Source organism: Oncorhynchus nerka, linkage group LG6, assembly GCF_034236695.1.
Source record: "Oncorhynchus nerka isolate Pitt River linkage group LG6, Oner_Uvic_2.0, whole genome shotgun sequence".
NCBI lineage: Eukaryota > Metazoa > Chordata > Actinopteri > Salmoniformes > Salmonidae > Oncorhynchus > Oncorhynchus nerka.
Genome location: NC_088401.1, coordinates 63,511,569 through 63,532,140, shown reverse-complemented (window position 1 = coordinate 63,532,140; position 20,572 = coordinate 63,511,569). Strand labels below are relative to the sequence as shown.

Sequence of the window (20,572 nt, the reverse complement as noted above, 5' to 3'; positions counted from 1 at the left end):
GAAGAGAAGAGTATGGAGAAGGGAAGAAACTGCTCATGTTCCAAAGCATATCACCTCATCTGTAAAGCATGGTGGAGGTAGTGTTATGGAGTGGGTATGTATGGCTGCCAATGGAACTGGTTCCCTTGTATTTATTTATCTGAAACCAAGTATTAAAACTCACAATTTAATGTATGATTATATTAGTTTGTCCAATTACTTTTGAGTCCCTAAAATTAATGTAATTCCTACAATTCCTATACAATACTATTGACAAACCCCTTAAATTAAAGATCAAAGTCTACATTTAAAGCATATCATGATTGTTTCCTTTCAAATCCATTGTGGTGGTGTACAGAGCCAAAATGAAGCAAATTGTGTCACTGTCCAAATACTTATGGACCTGACTGCATGTCAGTGTTTTCCATTAGTGCCAGCTGGTTATAGCTGGTTACAGATTTTCAACCGGATACTTTTCCCACTTCATATTAACTAGGCTACCTTTAATTTAAAAGTTTCAATTCGCTAGTCCGTCGAGCCCTCTCCTGCTAGAATGAACAATATGCATCTTCTAGCGATCTATTGATAGGACAGGCGCCGGTCAGTCACAAAACCAGAGATGACGGGGAAACGCAGTCCGCTGTCTGTCCCACCTCCCAGCACAATATTTGTGCACTGTGGTTGGTTGCAGTCACATTTCTTTACACATGACGCTTGTGAATTTGCATGTCCATTGTAATGGAAGAGGTAACAATGAGTCAAAATCCACTTAGCCTAATTATTTCTTTTGCACGTTTCACATAGTCACCCATGCAGAGTTGTGGCCCATAGGCTATTTACTGTGCTTTGATTGACAACTGAAGAGCAATCGTTGACTAGTTTATAAAAGGTGTCGAACTTACTGAATAAAGTCGATCTCCTATATCTTTTCCATTCATAAATCATGCCACATAGTTATATGTTCATGGTATCGCATTGGGACAAGTAAATCAAAGGATTGCCTAGGTTTCCTTTCCTAGAATGTCAGGACTTGCCAGACTCTGGGTAGACACTAGTTACCACAGCAACAAAGTCAGAAACCCCACCCATTTCTACAATTTCTTAAGATGCGATTTTAAACCTAACCTTAAACCTAACCTTAAACACACAGCTAACCTTATGCCTAACGGAGAAAACGGAATTTGAAAAAAAAACAAAAAAAAAATCAGGCAAAAATAATGACCTACCGAAAGATATTTTATTAATAATTTATGTAAAATCTGAACGATATAATACTTAAGACTGATATAGCCCTTGTATTATTGAACCTTTAAATGTATTTTTCAAGATAATGTGGGCTATTTACTTAATTTGGTCTGTTTTTATCAAATACATAATTTGAAGAACAAACATCATTGTGGCAATTCATATCTTGCAGTAAAACTGCAAATAAGACTAATATCAAGAGAAGATGGTTTAAATGTTCTCTTAGTCTGGTCACATAGGCCTAGATGATATCCAGAACAACTAACAATACACTGATTTCATACATTTTCAGTCATTTAAATTGGAAAGTCATGTCTTTCTACACAATACCGCAACACATTTTTCCAATCTGGGAGGTAAACGCAATAAAGTATTCAATCATTTTGCTATGTATTCCAGATGAAATCAAGACATTAGAACGTACCAGAGGCCGCCAAAATAGAGCTTCTTCAGTAAAACATTTTGAATCCTCCAGGGGCACCTGGCTGGGTACTTTTTCTATTTGGCTGGCTACTCTATGAGAAAACCACTGCTATGTTTATTTTCCTGTCTGGTTCTTTGACTGTTTCACTTCTTATTATTATGTGGATTTCCTGCCTTTTTACTGTGTTTTTTATGTGTGGTTCTCTCTCGGTCTTTCCATCACACTCCATTTCTAAACTCTTTGGCAGATTGAATTTATGCAGATTGAAGCGCTGGTGTCATTATAGCATTACCTGAAAGCCTCAAAGTCCCAGGCCATCTTAATGCCATATCTCTTATCATCTGTTCCATTCTCATGTTGCTATTATGCCAACCTGGCATTTGGTATGGCAAGATTCAATTAATGAGATACAGCTTGCCTCTTGGATCAGAATTTCAGGAAATACCTTTTTTTATGTACTTGAATCAATTTGTGCCACTCCTGTTGAAGAGCATCCCCCTACATGCAGATTTTCTGGCAAATTGAATGGTCATTCACTTTACAGAGAAAAAGGTTTTACGTAACACATATTGTGGGGGCAATTAGGAGTCTTTCAGCACTGGGCACTCTCCGAGTTCAGCTTTGTCTTGCAGCTTGGACCAAATCCCATCCAAGGCTGTGTGAAAGAAAGTAGCTCCACTAAAAATAAGCATTTCATTCAGTACTAGCATTTTGGCTGCCTTCCCCTTGGGGGAATCGAGTACCTGCAGGGGTTCCGTCTTATATTCTTTAATACCACACTGATGTGGAACACTATGCAAAGCTTTTTGTCTGGATGGTTCAAATACAACCGTCACAAGGGGACATGAGCCTGTACCTCAGACTTCATCTTGGATTCTCCAGCGTTGGCTTAAAGTCCAGGAGAAATTCATGTGTAGGCCTAGTTAGTTATAAACTGCATGGAAGAGAAGTGTTCTGCCTTCAAACTGCTTTGAAAAGTGGAGAACCGTGCCAATGAATTGTGTCTGCAAAAAGGAGTGGATTTTGATTCCAGTGTTATTTCTGAAAGTGAGGAGGTGGTTTACTCAACCTCCATCTGATCTTTGAGTGTCATTGCATTTGAATGGGAGGAGTGAGAGTTGATTTCAGGCAATATTGTAAATCATGCATATGCATATATGCTATATTTTTGCTGGCCTCAAGACATAGATAAAAAGCCTGGCAGAATAGGCCTTAGCTCTTCCAAGATGGCGTAGCAGTCGGACGTGTGTTTTGTCTTGTCCCGTCCTGTATAGTGTAAATATAGTTTTTCCTCGTTTTTTTCTGTATATATTTCGTACATATTTTAATCTCACTTTCCAACTACAGGCTGAATATACTCTCCTGCAACCCGCATCACCCAATGTGGTACGGATCTGCTTTTTCTATACTTTAGAATCGGAACCCTCATCAGAAGCTAGCCAGCTAACTAGCTACTAGCTAGTAGCTAGCCACTGCTAGCGGTCTTCAACGCTAACTAGGACACCAGCGCGACATCTACCCAAAGCATATCAGACTGCTTTTTCTCTACCACATCTCCGGATTCCTACCGCAAGCTCTGAACCTTTATACCGGATCATCGTAAATAGCTAGCTGCAATCCGAGTGGCTACTCCTGGCTAACGTCTCTGTCCCAGAGCAAGCACCAGTTAGCCTGGAGCTAGCCTGGAGCTAAGCCCATCTCCCGACTAGCCGAAGAGGTCCACAAATACCTAATTTGCCAATTGGCCTGGACCCTCTACTGCCGACACGGAGCCCCGCCGATCCATCACGACTGGTCCGCCGACATAATCGTCCGAGGGGGTTTCAACAGGCTTTTCCGCTGCGACATCGCCAAAGATCCATCTGCTGGCCAAGGCCCGCGAGCTTTCTGAATCGCTGTATCTCCAGCTCACCGCATGAAGAGGAATAAACAGACTCACCCCATCGCGACGTCCCCCAAAGGTTAACTCTCTAGCCCTCGCTATCTCCCTGCTTGCTAATTCGGCCTGCTAACGGCTAGCGTGTCAAGCTCCGGTCCGCTAACTGCTACCTTGTCTAGCTCGGGCCTACGAACTGTTAGCTTGTTAGCACCACCGCGTCCCAATCACTCTCTGACCCCATTTACTTTCTATCTCTTTTTGATTTTTAATTTGTTTATACCTTCCGGAAACCTGCCTCACCCAATGTGATACGGAATCGCTATTACTTTTACTCTTATTTTTATTTTTATGACACACTCAAGAACCTCCAGACGCTAACCAGCTAACTAGCTACAAGCTAGTTAGTCATTGTTAGTTTTTTAAAAACCTGGATAACACTCGCCAGCCCAGCCCCCCTGCCCATCCACCGCTGCCCCCTGGACACTGATCTCTTGGCTACATAGCTGACGCACGCTGGACTGTCCATTAATCACGGTACTCCTTTCTGCTTGTTTGTCTTACCTGTCGGCCCCGTTGCCTAGTCAACGCCATTTTACCTGCTGTTTGTTGTGCTAGCGGATTAGCCTCGCCTACTGTTTTTAGCTAGCTTTCCAAATTCAACACCTGTGATTACTGTATGCCTCGCTGTATGTCTCTCTCAGATGTCAATATGCCTTGTATACTGTTGTTCAGGTTAGTTATCATTGTTTTAGTTCACAATGGAGCCCCTAGACCCACTCTGCATACCCCTGTTACCTCCTTTGTCCCACCTCCCACACATGCGGTGACCTCACCCATTACAACCAGCATGTCCAGAGATACAACCTCTCTCATCATCACCCAGTGCCTGGGCCTACCTCCGCTGTACCCGCACCCCACCATACCCCTGTCTGCGCATTATGCCCTGAATATATTCTACCATGCCCAGAAACCTGCTCCTCTTATCCTCTGCCCCCAACGCTCTAGGCGACCAGTTTTGATAGCCTTTAGCCGCACCCTCATACTACTCCTTCTCTGTTCCGCGGGTGATGTGGAGGTAAACCCAGGCCCTGCATGTCCCCAGGTACCCTCATTTGTTGACTTCTGTGATCGAAAAAGCCTTGGTTTTATGCATGTCAACATCAGAAGCCTCCTCCCTAAGTTTGTTTTACTCATTGCTTTAGCACACTCTGCTAACCCTGATGTCCTTGCCGTGTCTGAATCCTGGCTCAGGAAGGCCACCAAAAAAAAATTCAGAGATTTCCATACCCAACTATAACATCTTCCGTCAAGATAGAACTACCAAAGGGGGCGGAGTTGCAGTCTACTGCAGAGATAGCCTGCAAAGTAATGTCATACTTTCCAGGTCCATACCCAAACAGTTCGAACTACTAATTTTGAAAATTACCCTCTCCAGAAATAAGTCTCTCACTGTTGCCGCCTGCTACCGACCACCCTCAGCTCCCAGCTGTGCCCTGGACACCATTTGTGAATTGATCGCCCCCCATCTAGCTTCAGAGTTTGTTCTGTTAGGTGACCTAAACTGGGATATGCTTAACACCCCGGCAGTCCTACAATGTAAGCTAGATGCCCTCAATCTCACTCAAATCATCAAGGAACCCACCAGGTACAACCCTAACTCTGTAAACAAGGGCACCCTCATAGACGTCATCCTGACCAACTGGCCCTCCAAATACACCTCCGCTGTCTTCAACCAGGATCTCAGCGATCACTGCCTCATTGCCTGTATCCGCCACGGAGCCGCAGTCAAACGACCACCCCTCATCACTGTCAAACGCTCCCTAAAACACTTCTGTGAGCAGGCCTTTCTAATCGACCTGGCCCGGGTATCCTGGAAGGACATTGACCTCATCCCGTCAGTTGAGGATGCCTGGTCATTCTTTAAAAGTAACTTCCTCACCATTTTAGATAAGCATGCTCCGTTCAAAAATGCAGAACCAAGAACAGATACAGCCCTTGGTTCACTCCAGACCTGACTGCCCTCGACCAGCACAAAAACATCCTGTGGCGGACTGCAATAGCATCGAATAGCCCCGTGATATGCAACTGTTCAGGGAAGTCAGGAACCAATACACGCAGTCAGTCAGGAAAGCTAAGGCCAGCTTCTTCAGGCAGAAGTTTGCATCCTGTAGCTCCAACTCCAAAAAGTTCTGGGACACTGTGAAGTCCATGGAGAACAAGAGCACCTCCTCCCAGCTGCCCACTGCACTGAGGCTAGGTAACACGGTCTCCACCGATAAATCCACAATTATCGAAAGCTTCAATAAGCACTTCTCAACGGCTGGCCATGCCTTCCGCCTGGCTACTCCAACCTCGGCCAACAGCTCCGCCCCCCCGCAGCTCCTCGCCCAAGCCTCTCCAGGTTCTCCTTTACCCAAATCCAGATAGCAGATGTTCTGAAAGAGCTGCAAAACCTAGACCCGTACAAATCAGCTGGGCTTGACAATCTGGACCCTCTATTTCTGAAACTATCTGCCGCCATTGTCGCAACCCCTATTACCAGCCTGTTCAACCTCTCTTTCATATCGTCTGAGATCCCCAAGGATTGGAAAGCTGCCGCAGTCATCCCCCTCTTCAAAGGGGGAGATACCCTGGACCCAAACTGCTATAGACCTATATCCATCCTGCCCTGCCTATCTAAGGTCTTCAAAGCCAAGTCAACAAACAGGTCACTGACCATCTCGAATCCCACCGTACCTTCTCCGCTGTGCAATCTGGTTTCCGAGCCGGTCACGGTGCACCTCAGCCACGCTCAAGGTACTAAACGATATCATAACCGCCATCGATAAAAGACAGTACTGTGCAGCCGTCTTCATCGACCTCGCCAAGGCTTTCGACTCTGTCAATCACCATATTCTTATCGGCAGACTCAATAGCCTCGGTTTCTCGGATGACTGCCTTGCCTGGTTCACCAATTACTTTGCAGACAGAGTTCAGTGTGTCAAATCGGAGGGCATGCTGTCCGGTCCTCTGGCAGTCTCTATGGGGGTGCCACAGGGTTCATTTCTCGGGCCGACTCTTTTCTCTGTATATATCAATGATGTTGCTCTTGCTGCGGGCGATTCCCTGATCCACCTCTACGCAGACGACACCATTCTATATACTTTCGGCCCGTCATTGGACACTGTGCTATCTAACCTCCAAACGAGCTTCAATGCCATACAGCACTCCTTCCGTGGCCTCCAACTGCTCTTAAACGCGAGTAAAACCAAATGCATGCTTTTCAACCGATCGCTGCCTGCACCCGCATGCCCGACTAGCATCACCACCCTGGATGGTTCCGACCTTGAATATGTGGACATCTATAAGTACCTAGGTGTCTGGCTAGACTGCAAACTCTCCTTCCAGACTCACATCAAACATCTCCAATCGAAAATCAAATCAAGAGTCGGCTTTCTATTCCGCAACAAAGCCTCCTTCACTCACGCCGCCAAGCTTACCCTAGTAAAACTGACTATCCTACCGATCCTCGATTTCGGCGATGTCATCTACAAAATGGCTTCCAACACTCTACTCAGCAAACTGGATGCAGTCTATCACAGTGCCATCCGTTTTGTCACCAAAGCACCTTATACCACCCACCACTGCGACTTGTATGCTCTAGTCGGCTGGCCCTCGCTACATATTCGTCGCCAGACCCACTGGCTCCAGGTCATCTACAAGTCCATGCTAGGTAAAGCTCCGCCTTATCTCAGTTCACTGGTCACGATGGCAACACCCATCCGTAGCACACGCTCCAGCAGGTGTATCTCACTGATCATCCCTAAAGCCAACACCTCATTTGGCCGCCTTTCGTTCCAGTACTCTGCTGCCTGTGACTGGAACGAACTGCAAAAATCGCTGAAGTTGGAGACTTTTATCTCCCTCACCAACTTCAAACATCAGCTATCCGAGCAGCTAACCGATCGCTGCAGCTGTACATAGTCTATTGGTAAATAGCCCACCCATTTTCACCTACCTCATTCCCATACTGTTTTTATACTTTTTATTTATTTATTTATTTACTTTTCTGCTCTTTTGCACACCAATATCTCTACCTGTACATGACCATCTGATCATTTATCACCCCAGTGTTAATCTGCAAAATTGTATTATTCGCCTACCTCCTCATGCCTTTTGCACACATTGTATATAGACTGCCCATTTTTTTTCTACTGTGTTATTGACTTGTTAATTGTTTACTCCATGTGTAACTCTGTGTTGTCTGTTCACACTGCTATGCTTTATCTTGGCCAGGTCGCAGTTGCAAATGAGAACTTGTTCTCAACTAGCCTACCTGGTTAAATAAAGGTGAAATAAATAAAATTAAAATAAAAAATGCTTATAGGATAGCCTACAACACAAACCAGTCCCTTGGTAGCTATTTATTAAACTAGGCAAGTCAGTTAAGAACAAATTCTTATTTTCAATGACGGCCTAGGAACACTGCCTTGTTCAGAGGCAGAACGACAGATTTTTACCTTGTCAGCGCGGGGATTTGATCTTGCAACTTTTCAGTTGCTAGTCCAACGCTCTAACCACTAGGCTACCTGCAACCCCATGGTGGCACTAAAGGAAAGAGCGATGGTGGGGGTTTTGGCATTTGTGACCCGATTCAGGAAACTAGGCATATGTCGCAAGTCACGACTTCACAGGAGAGCAGTTTGAACATAAAAAAATATGTTTTATCAAAATCCATTTTTGTCCAGAAATGACTTCTTGAACATGTGAACTTTCATGTGCCTTAATAACAAACATGCATTCCATCTGTAAATACAAATACAATTGTTAAATTATAAGCCTTGTTGGATAAGTCACATAAAAAAGACAGCAACCTTCCCAATAGCCATGATTGGCTGAGATGAGTGGGCTGGACATGCCGAGAGATGAGTTTGGATTGGTCTACCATATAGAGGGCTTTTGTCTATTTGAGCTGGTCAGTCTGTGTTGGTAACCAAGGTGAACGTGGCTTTTTTTTATGTAGCTGCATAAGTGTTCTCTCTACTCTCTGGAGGATCAAGTTTTGAAATCTGTGGAATTATAGTATGATAGCTAAAGAGATGGGAAAACACCTGTTTCTGGATTACGTCTTCAAACTAAGGGCAGTTGTGGCATGGATCCGTGACAGGGAGACGCGTCCACCATGCATGATGATGTATACGGGCAAAATAGTCTAGCTAGTTACATTTTCAGATATTTCACGTTTCTAATTTTGACGGAAAGTGGTTTCATTTCAAGCTAAAGTGTACTGTCAGCTGGCTGGCTCCCTAGCTAACGCTAGGTGGCGTGACGTGATGTGTGTGATCTTACATGTTGTTTACCTAGCTAGGTTAATTGTTTACCTAGGTAGCTAGCTACATGTCTTAAGCTTAAGTGTACAACACCTGTTGAATATGGCCGGTGTCAGTAAACGTGGGCAAAAAAGCATAATGAAATTGCTGCCAGCAGAGCTGGTTAGGCTGTTTACATGTTATCCAGAGGTAAACAAATCATCGGCCAGAGCGTCAAGTGTGCGCTCTGAACGCAAGGAGATGGGTGGGGCTAAAGCTTAAGAGAGTGTGAATGAAGCTGAATGGGTGTAGACAAACAGGAGCTCTCTCACCGAAACACTCAAATGTCATTTTCTCAAAAGTGAGTTTACAAGTTTATAAACTTTCAAAGCAGAATTGCTTTCCCATTGTTCCTCAAATACAGTGCATGATATACAATTTTGTAGCTCTGAGTTTCTACTTTTATCCAATGTAAAAAACAGAAATTCAAATTTTGCTACATAAGACCGAATCCAGGTGGTGAGTCACATTTGCTTTGTACAGTAGGAAGAAAATAACTCCTGCTTGGCTATTTGTGATGGTCCGTGACTCCATGTCCTCATTTCAATCAATTTATGTTTGATACTCCATTACAAATAAATGCCCTCTCTGCTGTACACACATAAAGCAAGAAGCTCATAAAAACAAAATGAACACTAACAGCTCAAAAGAAGTAGACTCAATTTAATGGGTCACCATTTATAATAGCTGTTCCAGTTGTGTCCCATCCAGAGCACCTTTAGTATTGAGTTGACTTTAAATACCGTGTGGGAAGACAAGCCAAAGTAGTCACAAATCAACTTGACCAGATTTAGGCCTAAGTCATCCGAAAGGAAAGTAATAACTCCAAGCACCTGTCCCAGCCTTTGTTGGTGTGTGAATGACTAGTTTCCTCACACTATCCGATTCTATGATTATCTATCATTATCTTCTTGAAGTTATTTAGTCAATTGGTTTGGCAGTATATCAGGACCACAGTGAAAACTATAGTGTTATTTTGATATCAACGATGTAGGCATACCTGCTCCTACACAATGGAGTGGCAATAGCTAGACTGAAACACTAACTGCACATAATGATAGGCTCTGAATGACAGACAATGTCAGAATAATGGAGATCTATTTGTGCTCATATTACATAATATGCACAGTTTGAGCCCAATGGACAGAATGTCCACGTTAGTCACTTAATACTCTTTGTCAGCCTGTTTCAAGACGTGGCCTTATAGACTACTTCAGATGGCATAAAAGTACATTAAGTCTATAAACAAAGCATCATGTAAATCATAAAACATATACATGAAATGACTCAATAGTGTGCAGGAGAATACATAGGCCTACTAAGCTATGTGACAGAGTGGCACGTTGCCACAGGCGTTCAGCTGGCATTATGTTAGGCTATGCCCATGGCTGTCTTGGAGCATTACCACACCACGGGCACCACAGTCACCAAAGTGACATGACTGTTTGTGACAGGCATAGATACACACCAGACAAACAGCTCCATACATCCAGCCCACTCACATCTTGACTTCCTGTTACAGTAACAGTAAGCAGAGCCATAGATACAGATATTCCTACATGTAATGGGGTGATATGCAAGTGACAGATGTTTTGAATGCAACCCACTCACAAAGGAGCGTTATCTGAATGTGAAGAGCAACAGACTGACATGGACATACCATAGTAGGACTTTGATGTACAGTACTCAGGAAGTAGGCTATAAATCGCCATTTCATACCCACAATGCAATGCAACTGGGAAAAGGGGGCATGTTGTTTTCAGTCAGTAAATAAAGAGAAAATAGTGGCAGACAAAGATGCATGCTCCAGCTCCATATGGATGGATGAGTCATAGGCTCATATATGTAGCTTCCTGCATAGGCTACGTCTCACTCAACAGTGTCTTATAGAATACTGTTAGTACACTTAGTAAACAGTACGCACTGTAGCAGGGCCATTCAGACACAACCATGATGTCCTGAGAGGATCCGGCAGAGCCAAGGGAGGGGATCTTTGTGAGGAGAAAACCACAGATGATGCCCATTTACAACGCCATCTGTGACCAATCTCTGCCCCTCTAAATTCCCCATCATCCCACAGCTGCCGTTCACATTCACAAAAACATAACTGCCATTTCAGACACAGTGCACTGCAGAAGCATGACATACTGTTTGTAGTGTAGCGTATCATGTGTGAAGTAGGATTAGGCCCTGCTATCACCTAGGCCTATACCAAGAGAGCTAAAGAGGATATTAGTGTTTAAACCCATTATCTGTTATGGTTTAAATACCAGGCTCCTCTTCCCTAGTATGCCGTAAGGCCAGGGGCTACTGATATGTAACACTTTCTCCTTCCATGGGTGAAACCAAAAATCCATCATGTCAACGGAAACAATGTATAGAGACACTCAATACTGGGATTGAAAGGTGCTGCTTCTCTCAGTGAAGCACCTCCAGCACAGTGGAAATATGGTTTGCTAAAATGCAATAATTGCCTCCAAACTCTGTCTCAGTTCACACTTCATATGCAGGGCAAAAAGAAGGAAATCAAAAATACATTGGCTACCATGCCTGGCAGTGTGTGTGTTTCCCTGGCAACTGTTCCCTAGCCTTAACTAATGCCTGTTTCTCGCCGAAGCGCTGTGTCCATGAAGTCAATATTACACCTGTCATAGCTACTTCGGGGAGAGGGTATTGCAAGCAGATGTGGCGAATTGAGCCGTTGATGAGAAAACGTTCTATTTGTCACAGAGCACGTTTCAACTGGAATTTGCATGGCTGTAGTTTATTTATAATCCCTCTAGCCTCACACCAACAGATTCGGGGTGACAGCAGGAACTGCAAAAAAATCTAGTCTCAAGTGTAGGGTGACTTATGTTACATAACAGTACTATTACCATAAGTCAAATGGTTTGAAACGACAGCAAATGGATGAACAACATAAATTAGTCATTTGCTTTACAGGTTCTATTGCTGTGTGACTATGTGTGGGTGATGTGCATGTGTTTGGCCATGTGTCAGATAGCCTAGCGCTTGGTTGCATGAGTGGGCGGGAGTGATAGACAACTTGACAACTGTTGCTATATTGCTAATAACAGCTCTTACAGGTTGGCGGGCAGTAAAGAAAAGCTGTCATTAACAACTGAATGATAACATCTTGCAGTTTAGCAGTGTGATGTAGGCAATTCTATAAATCCTAACAAAATGATGGATGTTTTGGAAATTCAACCTTATCGTCTCTTGCAGTTGTCACAGCATCAGTTGGTGATGGAAAAAAAATACTTTGTTTTTTAAATTTATTGTCACATACTGTACACCGGATAAGTGCAGTGAAATGTTTTGTTTTACAGGGTCAGCCACAGCAGTACGGCGCCCCTGGAGCAAATTAGGGCTAAGTGCCTTGCTCAAGGGCACAGTTTTTCACCTTGTCGGCTCGGGTATTCGAACCAGAAACCTTTCAGTTACTGGCCCAACACTCTAACCGCTAGACTACCTGCCGTACTGTGTAACTGTCATACCCTGATCTGTTTCACCTGTCTTTGTGCTTGTCTCCACCCCACTCCAGGTGTTGCCCATATTCCCCCATTATCCCCTGTGTATTTATACATGTGTTCTCTGTTGGTCTGTTGCCAGTTCGTTTTGTTTGGGAAACTTACCAGTGTTTTTTTCCCCTGCTTCTGCCTGTTTCTTGCCCCTGTTTTCTAGTCCTTCCCGGTTTTGACCTTTCTGCCTTCCCTGAATCTGCCTGCCGTTCTGTACCTTACTGGATTATTGACCCCTGCCTGGCCTGACCCTGAGACTGCCTGCCGTTTTGGACCCCTTGCACCCTCTCTGGATTATTGACCCCTGCCTGGCCTGACCCTGAGACTGCCTGCCGTTTTGGACCCCTTGCACCCTCTCTGGATTATTGACCCCTGCCTGGCCTGACCCTGAGACTGCCTGCCGTTTTGGACCCCTTGCACCCTCTCTGGATTATTGACCCCTTCCTGGCCTGACCCTGAGACGGCCTGCCGTTTTGGACCCCTTGCACCCTCTCTGGATTATTGACCCCTACCTGGCCTGACCCTGAGACTGCCTGCCGTTTTGGACCCCTTGCACCCTCTCTGGATTATTGACCCCTACCTGGCCTGACCCTGAGACTGCCTGCCGTTTTGGACCCCTTGCATCCTCTCTGGATTATTGACCCCTACCTGGCCTGACCCTGAGACTGCCTGCCGTTTTGGACCCCTTGCACCCTCTCTGGATTATTGACCCCTGCCTGGCCTGACCCTGAGACTGCCTGCTGTTTTGGACCCCTTGCATCCTCTCTGGATTATTGACCCCTACCTGGCCTGACCCTGAGACTGCCTGCCGTTTTGGACCCCTTGCACCCTCTCTGGATTATTGACCCCTACCTGGCCTGACCCTGAGACTGCCTGCCATTTTGGACACCTTGCACCCTCTCTGGATTATTGACCCCTGCCTGGCCTGACCCTGAGACTGCCTGCCGTTTTGGACCCCTTGCACCCTCTCTGGATTATTGACCCCTACCTGGCCTGACCCTGAGACTGCCTGCCGTTTTGGACCCCTTGCACCCTCTCTGGATTATTGACCCCTACCTGGCCTGACCCTGAGACTGCCTGCCATTTTGGACCCCTTGCACCCTCTCTGGATTATTGACCCCTGCCTGCCTTTGACCTGTCGTTTGCCTGCCCGTTTTAGATATAAATGTTTGTTTCTTCGACACTGTCTGCATCTGGGTCTTATCTAAAAATGTGATAGTAACCAAGAGAAGACTGTCACAGATATTAGGGTTTACTCTAATGTGCTAGGGAGGAGGACACCCCCTAACCACACCTTTGCCATTACTAAGACTTGGTGGGCTCCCCTACCAGTAGTTTCTGTTGGCTCCCACCTGAACTATTTGGCCTTCAAATGGGATATTTGGCCTTCGAATTGGATATTCTGGAAGTTTACAGCCCTGATTGTCGATTTGTTGGCATTAAGAAATCAGTTTTGGTCCAATACATTTCTCTCTGAAAATTGCACAATGCCACACTAAGTTTGATGTTTTATGGAAGTCACAACAGTGTTACAGGGAAGCATAGAGGCTGGTTCACTGTGTAGCCCTGAAAGTCCCACAGGGTTTTTCCATAACAGCCTGTCCCCTCTAATCAAAATAGGCCTGACAGATTGCTGGATTATCATGCTAAATCTCCATGCGTGCACTATATTGTCCCAATTAAATTGATGAACACGTGGCTATACAGTCGAGGCAATTCGATTTCCCAGAATTTAAAAAAAGTTAAACATAAGATGAATTTGAAAAAATGATGGAACCCCCTATAGTAATATATCTGGATGTCTAAAATATATTAAGCTAATTGGTCACGCACACAGTCTAATTCATGGTCATATAATTCATTTGGGTGTTCAATTTAACATTCATAGAACCTTTTTAATGCACTGTCCAGAAGAAGCCAGATTTTACATTGCAAACCTCATTATCTCTAACATGGGATTTCAACTTTCCTTAAAGATTTCTAGGTATTACTGCACTGTTGGAGCTAGAAACAAGAATTTCACTGCACCTGCAAATCTGTGTAAACGACTAATACACTAATTTGAGATGTGTAATAGAACCCAAAAGTTCAATTACATCCAATGAACAAATTGAACATTTATTCTATTGAGTAAGTGAGTTTGAGCTATATCAATTAGTGACTGACAATCCTGTAAACTAAAAGCACAGCAACATATGGCATTCCAGATTATGGGATTACCTAATTAAATCTGTGATACAGGGAGCCACTCCTAACCTCCAGATTTACTAATTGATTATGAAAACAGATATGGGGTAGTCTTGTCTACTAACCCCTCTATTCAAGTGACCACCCAATACTCACTTTAAAGACATCTTATTTGAGTATATGGAAAGTTAGTCCTAATGCATTCAAATTTCATTTGACAAATTGTCCACCTCCCAACCTATTTTATTGCGTTTTCTGGTGCATTGGGTGCTCAAACTATGTAATGACCAGTGACCACATGATGCACACAGACAGCAAGAGGACAGTAACATTTTAATTATGTTGACACAGGCTCTGGGCAGTACACTATAGACAATATACTGCCTTCAAGTAGACTGTCTGTTGTGGACACATACTGTACATGCATGAATGAATTTAAGGCACAATATAAATATTATGCAAATAAAGACCGTTTTCAGGATTTGATGGGCATGTTTTGCATAAACTAGTGACATATTCACAGCAGCCAAATACATCAAGTGTTTCGTGGCATGATTTGAAAATCTTATACAGAATAGTTTATTTTGCCATTGCCAAACATTACAAACGACACATGACAGTGTTGACGCTAAACGAGGAAACGCTATTACGAAATCTTAAGGGACAGCTCAATGGGCATCAAAACAACATTGCACTATCGATGCCTTACCTTCAGGGAAAGGGTTGGGCTGCACGACGTATAGAAAAGCGTGCACCATGTGGAACAGTATCCCTATTACTCCAGGTTCGTAATAGGCGAGGGTTTTGTAAACTCCCTGGGGCACATAGCCAAAATCCAACTTTCCCGACGGTGGTTGATTTCGGGGCTCCGGCTCCGTTGCTTCTTGCTGGAGTTCACTGGATGTTAATAGTCCCCAAAAGAGGAGAAGGAGCCCGGTTTTCCACATCGTGTCAAGACACTCTAACCTTAATGTACGGGGTTAAAAAATATCAAAGGGAGAGATAGTCTTACAATGGAGATGGTACAGAAATTTCGCTAACGTTAGGTCCGTATCTCTAGAGGTGGAAATAAAACGGGAAGGGGTGAGCAGTGGGACTGCAGGTTAAATCCTTCTGTCCGGGGAAGATTTCGTGATTATCATCGTTTCCACCGTCAGTGGTTCCTCATACTGCTCGGATCGAACCGCTCCGTTCCCCTCCGAAATGAGACCAACTGACAAGTTGGCTCGCGCATCTGTGCGGGAGAGCTGCTGGAACGGTTGGCTGCCTGCTGCTATCTGGGATCCTTTGGACGTCCTTACCCAAACCATACCCATAACCTAACCATTGCCTTAACCATTTTAAATGTCAACTTCAATCAGTTAAGGGACGTCCCAAGGATGCCATATAGCACATATAGCGTGTAAGCGCGCGCATTCGGTCTACTGACTGTGGGAGCCCCGGGAAACAGTTGGTCCAATGGGAAGCGCTCCGCCTGTCGGGGGAAGGAGGACTGGAAGATTCTCGTTGAAAAGATGGAACATGACCTTTCATTTGTTTTGCGATGTAGCCTAGTATGATGTAGGCTCTCTTTAATTCCTTTAGCTTGTTACCCTAATACTCTTAAAGAATTAAAAAAATGTAGAACAGTTTAATTGCACCAAATGAATGCATAATCTCCAACAACCATGGAATATGTATTAAGATTTAAAAAATATGAATAGACTATTTTTGACTGTATAGCCTACCAATGATATAGCCTACCCATGGACCAATGTCCTAACCTACACCCAATGTGTCCACTTTCAGATAAACAGATACCAAACTGTCTTGAACCCCCCTCCTCCTCTCTGCCCCCACATCACAGGTGTTCAATGACCTCCCAAACTCTGACCCTGCCCCCACCTCCCCACCCCTAGAGGGTAGACACAAGATACTTTGACACCACAGCCCACAGACCTAGAAGCACTGTGATTGGTGGAGCAGAACCCAGGTAGGCTCACACCCAGCGTCCCCATGCACAATGTGGTCCTTGTTGATGTCCCAGAACGCGGCAGGGCCCCTCTGGATAGGCTCCATGTGGGCAGGGCTTTGATCAGGGCTACAGGACTCCATACTTCAGTGCATTCACAACACTCATTAGATCCGCACTGAGAGAAGCAAACCAGATCAGGTGAATGAAAAAAGCCTTTGAATAGGAGTGTGTGTTCTATTTCAAATGTGGTCCCTGAATAGGCAAATACAGGGGGTCAATGTTGTGTAACTACAGTAAATGTTTTTTCTTCACATCAGGTAAATGTGGAGATGTTGTCAGTGCTCTGCTGCATATTATATGTAGATTAACTAAATTTAGAAAATGCCCAAAATGCCATGTTCATAAAGTGGGATTGGTTATGTACAGTAGCCGGTATTCAAGTTGTTTGAGGGAATTCCTGCCAGAAGACTCCCACTGGTCCACTGGAATGAGAAACAGTGCAGTCTTTGGCAGATAAATGTACACTCATGCTTTCATGTTGTTTAGACAATATTCTACACTGAACAAAAATATAAATGCAACATGCAACAATTTCAAAGATTTTGCTAAGTTAGTTCATATAAGGAAATCAATTCATTTAAATAAAGTCATTAAGCCCCAATCTATGGATTTCCCATGACTGGAATAAAGTTAAGCATCTGTTGGTCAGATTCCTTAAAAACAAGCTAGGGGCCTAGATCATAAAACCAGTCAGTATCTGGTCTGACCACCATTTGCCTCATGTAGTGCGACACATCTCCTTTGCATAGAGTTGATCAGGCTGTTTATTGTGGCCTGTGGAATGTTGTCCCACTCCTTTTCGATGGCTGTGCAAAGTTGCTGGATATTGGCGTGAACTGGAATATGCTGTCATACTCGCTGATCCAGAGCATCCCAAATGTGCTCAATGGGTGATCTATCTGGTGAGTATACAGGTCATGGAATTTTATTCAGCTTCCAGGAACTGTGTACAGATCCTTGCAACATGGGGCCGGTCATTATCATGCTGAAACATGAGGGGATGGTGGCGGGTGAATGGCACAATAGGCCTCAGGATCTCGTCACAAGATCTCTGTGCATTCAAATTGTCATCGATAAAATGCAATTGTGTTAGTTGTCCGTAGCTTATGCCTGCCCATATCATAACCCCACTGCCACCATCGAGCACTGTTCAAAGTTGACATCAGCAAACCGCCCGCCCACATGACGCCATACACACTGTCTGCCATTTTCCAGGTACAGTTGAAACCGGGATTCATCCGTGAAGAGCACACTTCTCCAGTGTGTCAGTGGTCATCGAAGGTGAGCATTTACCCACTGAAGTCGGTTATGACCCCCGAACTGCAGTCAGGTCAAGAACCTGCTGAGGATGGCGAGCCAGCAGATGAGCTTCCCTGAGACGGTTTCTGACATTTTGTGCAGAAATTATTCAGTTGTCCAAACCCACAGTTTCATCAGCTGTCTGGATGGCTGGTCTCAAACGATCCCACAGGTGAAGAAGCCGGATGTGGAGGTCCTGGGCTGACATGGTTACACATGGTCTGCGGCTGTAATTTTAAGAGAAATAAGCTTTTTGTGTGTATATACAATTTCTGTCAAAAGATTGGACACACCTACCTACTCATTCAAGGGTTTTACTTTATTTTTTATATGTTCTACATTGTAGACATAAAAACTATGAAATAACACAAGGAATCATGTACTAACCAAAAAAAGTGTTAAACAAATATAAATATATTTTAGATTATTCTAAGTAGCCACCCTTTGCCTTTATGACAGCTTTGCACACTCTTGGCATTCTCTCAATCGGCTTCATGAGGTAGTCACCTGGAATGCATTTCACTTAACAGGTGTGCCTTGTTAAAAAGTACATTTGAGGAATTTATTTCCTTCTTAATGTGTTTGAGCCAATCAGTTGTGTTGTGACAAGGTAGGGGTGGTATAAGATGGTCCTATTTGTTAAAAGACCAAGTTCATATTATGGCAAGAACAGCTTAAATAAGCAAAGAGAAACGACAGTCCATCATTACGTTAAGGTCAGTCAATACGGAACAATTCAATAACTTTGAAAGTTTCTTCAAGTGCAGTAGAAAAAAACATCAAGCACTATGATGAAACTGGCTCTCACGAGGACCGCCACAGGAAAGGTCCAGAGTTACCTCTGCTGCAGAGGATAAGTTCATTAGTGTTACCAGCCTCAGAAAATGCAGCCCAAATAAATGCTTCAGAGTTCAAGTAGCAAACACATCTCAACATCAACTGTTCAGAGGAGACAGAGTGAATCAGGCCTTCATGGTCGAATTGCTGCAAAGAAACCACTACTAAAGCACACCAATAAAAAGAACAGACTTGCTTGGGCCAAGAAACACGAGCAATCACCCAATTGAGATGGTTTGCGATGAGTTGGACCACAGAGTGAATGAAAAGCAGCCAACAAGTGCTCAGCATATGTGGGAACTCCTTTAAGACAGTTGGAAAATCATTCCTCATGAAGCTAGTTGGGAGAATGCCAAGTGTGCTAAGCTGTCATCAAGGCAAAGGGGGGGTTACTTTGAAGAACCTCAAATCGCAAAATTTGTCTTTTTTGGTTACTACATGATTCCATGTGTTACGTCATAGTTTTGATGTCTTCACGATCATTCTACAATGTAGAAAATAGTCAAATTAAAATGAATAAAAACCCTTGAATGAGTAAGTGTGTCCAAAAGTTTGACTGGTACTGTATTAAATCTCCACCACCACCAGCAAATGTTGCCTTCTGCTAATTAAGTCAACACAAATTGCAACAGTTCATTGTCAAAAAGAATACAGGAAATCCCCAAATAGACAGAATAAGTACGACAGACATGGTTGCGGAAAATAAATTAGCCTTCTTTCAATGTCGTACTAAAGTCCTGCTAAACCAGTGGCCTTCAGGGACCATGACAATACAAACTATAAACTAGAGGACTGCTTCTTGGGACACTAAAGACATATGTCAAAATATATAAATTCTTGTTTGGCAAGGCGACAGAGTTGAGGTGATGTGCTGTGTTTACCCGATGAGCTATTCTGTACATTCTTCACAAAATAAAACCAACACACTCCATGTGGCTTATGCAGTTTGAGTCAAAATCTTGAGGATCAACACCGCATCTTTATCAGGACTAAAATAGATTGTCATCTGTAATCGTTGTGTGCAGTTGTTTTCAAATGAACATTAGCCTAACCTCAGCTGAGTCCACTAGTCTTGTAGAGTCACACTCTAGGACAGACAGGTTTCCAACTAGCAGCTATTTGGCCCCCCAAATTCTAAGGCCCCCCAAAAATAACTAGATTTTTTTTATTTTTGAAAACAAAAGGACTGTAAAAACATCAGAAAATCAGCTACAAGTGTTTTGAATTTTGGAAATGTGTTCCAAAGTATTACCATGCATAATAGAGATGTGATCGTATACAAATGGAAGTAAGGTTTGAAATGATCGTTTTAGTCAAATAGATCTGTTTGGTCTTCTTGCGGTCTACAAATTATTTGTAATTAAGTTCTGGCCCCTGACCATCCACTCAAGAAAAAAAATGTCCTGTGGCTAAATCTAGTTGATGACCCCTGGTCTAGAACTAGGGTTGCTCTAGCGTGAGATTATACGTATACCTTGTCATCACTGGTCCTGCTCCAGCCAGACCACTACCAGAGGACTGCTTACCTCAAGCCTGAAAGAGAGGGCATGGGCCGGCTCAGCCTCCAAGGTAAGACGCTAAGCCCTCTCAGACATGCTTGGCTGGGGGTGGATTTACACAACCTGTCTGAGTCAGCGCCCTCTTCTTCTTTAGGAGGTAAGGTCATTATTGGTGTGAGCGTGACAGTCAGCTTACCTCAACTGTAAACCTTTACAGGGGCTTGCTGGTAACGGAAGAAAAGGAAGGGAGTATGGAGGAGCAGGAATGAGTGGAGGGGCTCAACTCAGGCTTGGGATCATCTGATGAGATAAGAGAGGACGAGAGACAGTGAGAGAGAGC

General features: G+C 43.9%; 1 protein-coding gene across 12 annotated transcripts in view; it reads right to left on the bottom strand.

Moving 5' to 3' along the window:
- Window positions 1-16,071, bottom strand: part of LOC115130828 (prominin-1-A-like) — a 111,298-nt gene extending 95,227 nt beyond the window's left edge. For 2 of the 12 annotated variants that reach the window (XM_029662322.2, XM_029662325.2), the window contains exon 1: window positions 15,293-16,071. In XM_029662322.2, coding sequence (XP_029518182.1) covers window positions 15,293-15,530 — 238 coding nt within the window. In that variant the 5' untranslated portion in view covers window positions 15,531-16,071. The remainder of the gene's footprint in view (window positions 1-15,292) is intronic. The other 10 variants (XM_029662328.2, XM_029662329.2, XM_029662323.2 and 7 more) reach the window with 7 other exon arrangements.
- Window positions 16,072-20,572: the final 4,501 nt, after the last annotated feature.